General features: G+C 33.7%; 1 protein-coding gene across 12 annotated transcripts in view; it reads right to left on the bottom strand.

Annotated features, from left to right (window-relative positions):
- Positions 1-2793: 2793 nt before the first annotated feature.
- The window catches only part of ERBIN (erbb2 interacting protein), a 118399-nt gene continuing 115192 nt past the window's right edge, over positions 2794-6000 (bottom strand). For all 12 annotated transcript variants that reach the window (XM_065905676.1, XM_065905675.1, XM_065905674.1 and 9 more), the window contains one exon: positions 2794-4900. In XM_065905676.1, the coding sequence (XP_065761748.1) occupies positions 4793-4900 (108 nt within the window). In that variant the 3' untranslated portion in view covers positions 2794-4792. The remainder of the gene's footprint in view (positions 4901-6000) is intronic.

The raw sequence follows: 6000 nt of genomic DNA, 5'->3' as shown, positions 1-6000 counted from the left end.
TTCTTAGTGTTCTATCAAGGCAATTAGTTGGGAAGAACACATTAAAAAAGATCTTTCTAAAGCTCTGCCTTGGAGGAACAAAATTTGTTTGATTAGATTTAAGGAAGGTAGTTAGGGAAACTATTTGTCAATAATGTTCTTCATAGAAAATAAAAATAGCTCTATTAAATCACAGGGTGGTGGGGAAGAGAGCATAATTTTATAGCTTATACTATTTAATTCACCAGTGATACATGAGCTTCTCATACTTCATCCTGAAATTATACTGAGGACTGTTTTAGAAGTTATATTGGCCAGATGAAATCCCATGAGACATTGTAATTGTTCCTCCTTGTTATATTTGAAGTGGGAATAGTATCAGTAACACCACTTTGCAGGCTCTTTCTTAACACTCCCACAGAAAGGTTCAGGAGTACCTTAATCTCTCTCTAAAATAAAACCTGAGTAGATTCTGAGATATTTTTCCCAAATAAACTTTCACAATTTAGAATTTTGCTTAAATTTTAGGACTGTACCTTTTAGAAAGTGAAAGCATCAGTCACTCAGTCATGTCTGACTCTTTGTGACCCCATGGACTGTAGTATGCTAGGCTCCTCTGTCCATGGAATTCTCCAGGCAAGAATACTGGAGTGCGTAGCCATTACCTTCTCCAGGGGATCATCCCAACCCAGAGACCAAACACAGGTCTCCCACACTGCAGGCAGATTCTTTACCATCTGAGCCACCAGTGAACATTTTGGGGGACTATAAATTTTAACTTTGCAAACTGCTTCACAAAGAGAACACAAAGTCCTAAAAAGAAGATAGCATTCTCTTACACATTTTCCAAAGCTATAAAGGACTGTGCTTGTTATTCCCTGGGCTTAAAAATTCTGCAGAGGTAAAGAAACTATAGCTTTAGATGTTAAGATGGTCAACCTTGTCTAAATTCTCTTTTAGAAACAAAGTGATTACCTAAAGGTTTGAGTTGGCTGTTTATATAATCTAGAGTACCTTTTAAAAGTAGTTTCTTGTTCTCTGTACATCAACTATGTATATTTATTAATGCTTTTGACAAAACAAAATTAATTTTAACTTCACTCTCTTTCATAAGAAATCTATCTATTATACATTAGATACGGATAGCTAATAAGAACGTTAAATAATGGGAAAAAAACCTTTTCAAATAGATATGACTGATCACCAATCTTGAACTAAGTAATAAAACATTTCCATCCCCATGGCTTCCTTCAGAAGTAAAAAAACAGTAGGGTAAACCTGTATTTCCTTCACACCCAGGAATACAAGGGACTAAATGGTTAAAGAAAATAGCCGTCTTTTTATCACAATTTTTCTCACCCTGAATTTCTAAATCACACTTTAAATAGCATTAATTTATTTAGTTTATTTATTATAAACTAATTTATTTATTTATTAAATGTATTTGTTATAATTTATAATTATTTATTATAGTTTATTATCTATTCATTGTGCTATTTCTAACAATCTAGATGTATAACAAAAATTTAGAATGTTTTACAAATGCTAATAGGATTTGCTTTTAAGCACAGCAAATATCTAAAACTTTACTTCTGTTCATGGCAATGTTTGTGTTTAAAGAATTCTTCAAGTATATATACAACTTTAAGTCCAAAGATCAGAGAAATATTTACAAAATACAAAATAAGTATGTAGGGAATTTTAGAATTTCATGGACTCAGAGGAAACAATGATTCTTTAATGAATCAGCATAAAATTGTAGTTTGTGTAAACAATTCTATATTGAACATATAATTTTTAATTGTTTAAAATTTTAGGGTGGTCAATTTTAAACACTGCTATTAAAAATAAGATAATTTTGGTTTTAATGACTTGCTACATAATACTCATTAAAAATAAGTCAATTACGGGCATGGGCTTTAACTACAAACTACTCATCCTATTTCTTCAGAAGATTTAAATTATTACTTTTATTCAAATTTTGAAATTTTATCACTATCAAAACAAAAATTCTAATGAAGCATTATTATTTAATTCTAATTTTCCAGTAGTTTAGAAGAAAACTTTGGCTATCCATTTAAATACAAAACTACTTTTAGTTTCTTATATGTCATGTTACTTATCTTGGTAACAAACTTTCTTGACTTTCTGTTATGAGAACATTAAAAAAATTTTTTTAATTAACTAGAATAGAATACTAGTGCATATAGAATACTATTGCATATAATACTTGTTGCACTTGTAATATTTCAATATAATATGCAGACAACTAACTTAAGTTTAATCACTGATAAATCAATTGTTCTTTGTGGGTTATTTCCCTTTCCAAAATCATAGTCTGTGTATCTGATTCAAGGTAAAGAAGTAAAAAATGTCATAATTATACTTATTTTTATGAAAAGCAAAAGTCACTCAGTCGTGTCCAACTCTTTTGGCCCCATGGACCATACAGTCCATGGAATTCTCCAGTCCAGAATACTGGAGTGGGTAGCCAGTCCCTTCTCCAGGGGATCTTTCCAATCCAAGGAGCGAACCTAGGTCTACCAAATTGCTGGCGGATTCTTTACCAGTTGAGCTACCAGGGAAGTCCAAGAGTACTAGAGTGGGTAGCCTATCCCTTCTCCAGCGGATCTTCCCGACCCAGGAATTGAACCGGGGTCTCTTGCATTGCAGGCAGATTCTTTACCAGCTGAGTTACCAGTGAACAGAATGTGACTGTGAAAAATCGACTGAAACCAATACAAGATGGGAATAATTTTAGAATGCCAAAATTAGTATTTTAAAATAAACTATGAATAAAGGGGACACCGAGTCTTGTCTTAAAGAAGCTGTTTGTCATTTTTTTAGAGATTACAACACACATACAATAAATGAATTTTATCAAAATACAGCACATTTTTCTACTATATTCATAAAAATCAATTCCTATGCAAATAGTACTGAAAATCAACTAAAATGAGTTAAAATTTACAAAGAGTTGTTAAAGGGTTTCAATCAATATTATTAAAACTATACAGTACAATAATCAATTGATAACATCTTGAAAGAAGTGCAGTATTGGAGTTCACATCTTTTAAAAAGTACTGCCTATTTACGATGACTAGCAAGAAACAAACGGAGTTCAACGCACTTTTGCAAAAATAATGTAGATTACTACTTTTGCTAGTCCTATAAAAGACTTAACCTTCAAACAAGGTTGAAGAACAAAGCATAACAGATTAAAAATTCCAAAATTATATTCTTAGTAATCAAAAATGAATTGTAATAACTGAATATTGCTCTAAAGAAAGGCTCCAGACTAGCCTCGACTAAAAACAGTTCTTGGTCTTCTATGGCACTTTTTTCTGGTCCAAATAACTATGCGTTAATTCTCACCATTGCATGTTATTCAAATTTTATTTGATTACATAGACAGAACAAAAAGAAATAAAAGTAATGGTCTGAAAAGAATTCATAAACCTCTATCAAATATTTGTTACACTAACGAGAACAAAGGCAGTTGGTGGTAAAACACTATTACACTGATACGCTTAGAAACCCTTTAAAGACTCTGAAGTGTCGAGTTCACATTTAACGTTACCTGTAGGAACAGCCCTTTTTTTGAACACCATTACACCCTGGTAGGCCTCAAGGGCCCACTCCTTTGCTCTACAATTCTCCACAGCAGTTCTCTATCACTATGCCAGTTTCACAGACTCACTTTGGTTTCCTAGCTCCATGCACACTGTTTCCTTTTACTTTACCAAGGCAATGTGAGGCCAAACAACATCAAGAGGCCTTCCAAAATCTTGCTTACATTTTCTGTTACAGCAACACAATCTCAAAACTGGCCATTTTAGTTTCACTTGTTGCTTAAAGTAAAAACTATAAGTTTAAAATGGAGTACTAATTATAAAACAGATTGCAAGTACCACCATTTGCAAAAAAAAAAAAAAAAAAAAAAGGGGGATTTCTGCAACACAGAAAATTGTATGGACCAAAAAAAAAAAAAAGAAAGAAAGAAAGAGAATGCATGGACATGCATCTACAGGAGAGTTAAAAATTTCCTTTGACTAAAAAATTAAAAATTGATTCACTAGTAGCAACTGTATAGTCAAGGGCTATGACAAGAACAAATCCTATAGAGCTCATAAAACACAATTATTGTCTTTTTTATTTCTTTAAAAAGACATCACATTTTATTTATTCTATTAATAAGAACACATTAACAACTTTTTTCATTCTTTGCTTCCAGATTTTTATAGAAAATAACTGTTTTAATCTGGCCTTGGAAAGTGAACCCACCTGCACCACCTTCACCTACTCACTCTTCAACTCAATATGCACATAGCAAAAGCCAACACTTCAAATCTCTTGCCCACATTAAAAAAAAAAGTTTCAGCAGAAAAACATTAATACCAGTTGAATAAAAATAAGGGCATAAAAGCTATGAGATAGACAGCTCTGCCATCTGTCTCTGGGCTACAATCAAGGCTAACTAGAGCCTTGCACAGAGTTCAATCATGTGTATGAAATCCAAAAATAAACCTACACTCTATACAAAAACAACATACATCTGTTTTTGTAGCCTTGACTGCTATGTTTAAAAACCTAACGAGAAGTTTTATATGGTATGAATTCAATAGTCTCCCCCATATACTGTACAGTGGTTCTTTCCCTCTAACCACAAGGTCCATTACTTCATTAATGTACAAATTTGAATATAATTTTTTTGAGTTCTTCTTTATATATAAAAATAGTCAAAATATTAATTTCCCCTGCAAGTATCTTCCAATAAATCTTGCTGTCTCTCCATTTTTTTAGTCCACGGCTCTTATGAGGAAACCTCTCTTAAGATGATGAGTTCTACTGTGTTCTGGAAAGTTTTTAGCAAGGACACTGCTTGTCCATGTTCAATATTGATAAAACTGTAGCCGTTAGCCTAGAAGAAAGAAGAAAAAGACTTAAAAATTTTTTTCATAATAATTTGTTTTTGCACATTTAAATTTCTGCCAGGTAGTCCACAAAACTGGCAGAAAATAAGAATCATTTTGGCACTTTAAAACAACATCTATACTCCTGGGCTCCATCCCATCTCTATGAAAATAAAAGCTCTAAAGGTAGGACCTAGAAACCTGGATCTTGTCCACTTTTTCAGATGATTCTTATGTAGCAATCCTGATATTAGGAAGCACTTGTCTAAGACATAGTGTTAGACATGGCGTTGACTTTCACACTACGATGAAACTGAGGTTGCCAAGTTACAAGGGTGGTAGAAGAGGCACAATAAAGGACAGAAATGGTATAGATCTACAGAGGCAGAAGATATTAAGAAGAAGTGGCAAGAATACACAGAAGAACTATACAAAAATATCTTCATGACCTAGATAATCATGATGGTGTGATCACCAACCTAGAGCCTGACATTCTGGAATGTGAAGTCAAGTGGGCCTTAGGAAGCATCACTACGAACAAAGCTAGTGGAGGTGATGGAATTCCAGGTGAGCTATTTCAAATCCTAAAAGATGATGCTGTGAAAGAGTTGCACTTAATATGCCAGCAAATTTGGAAAAACTCAGCAGTGGTCACAGAACTGGAAAAGGTGTTTTCATTCCAATCCCAAAGAAAGGTAATGCCAAAGAATGCTCAAACTACCACACGATTGCACTCATCTCACATGCTAGTAAAGTAATGCTCAAAATTCTCCAAGCCAAGTTTCAACAGTACGTGAACCGTGAACTTCCAGATGTTCAAGCTGGATTTAGAAAAGGTAGAGGAACCAGAGATCAAATTGCCAATATCCACTGGATCATCGAAAAAGCAAGAGAGTTCCAGAAAAACATCTATCTCTGCTCTATTGACTATGCCAAAGCCTTTGACTGTGTGGATCACAACAAACTGTGGAAAATTATGGAAGAGATAGGAATACCAGACCACCTGACCTGCCTCTTGAGAAACCTGTATGCGGGTCAGGAAGCAACAGAATTGGACATGGAACAACAGACTGGTTCCAAATAGGATAAGGACTATGTCAAGGTTGTA

This window comes from Muntiacus reevesi, chromosome 14 (genome assembly GCF_963930625.1).
Source record: "Muntiacus reevesi chromosome 14, mMunRee1.1, whole genome shotgun sequence".
In the NCBI taxonomy this organism is placed as follows: Eukaryota; Metazoa; Chordata; class Mammalia; order Artiodactyla; family Cervidae; genus Muntiacus; species Muntiacus reevesi.
This window is presented reverse-complemented; position numbering and strand designations above follow the sequence as displayed.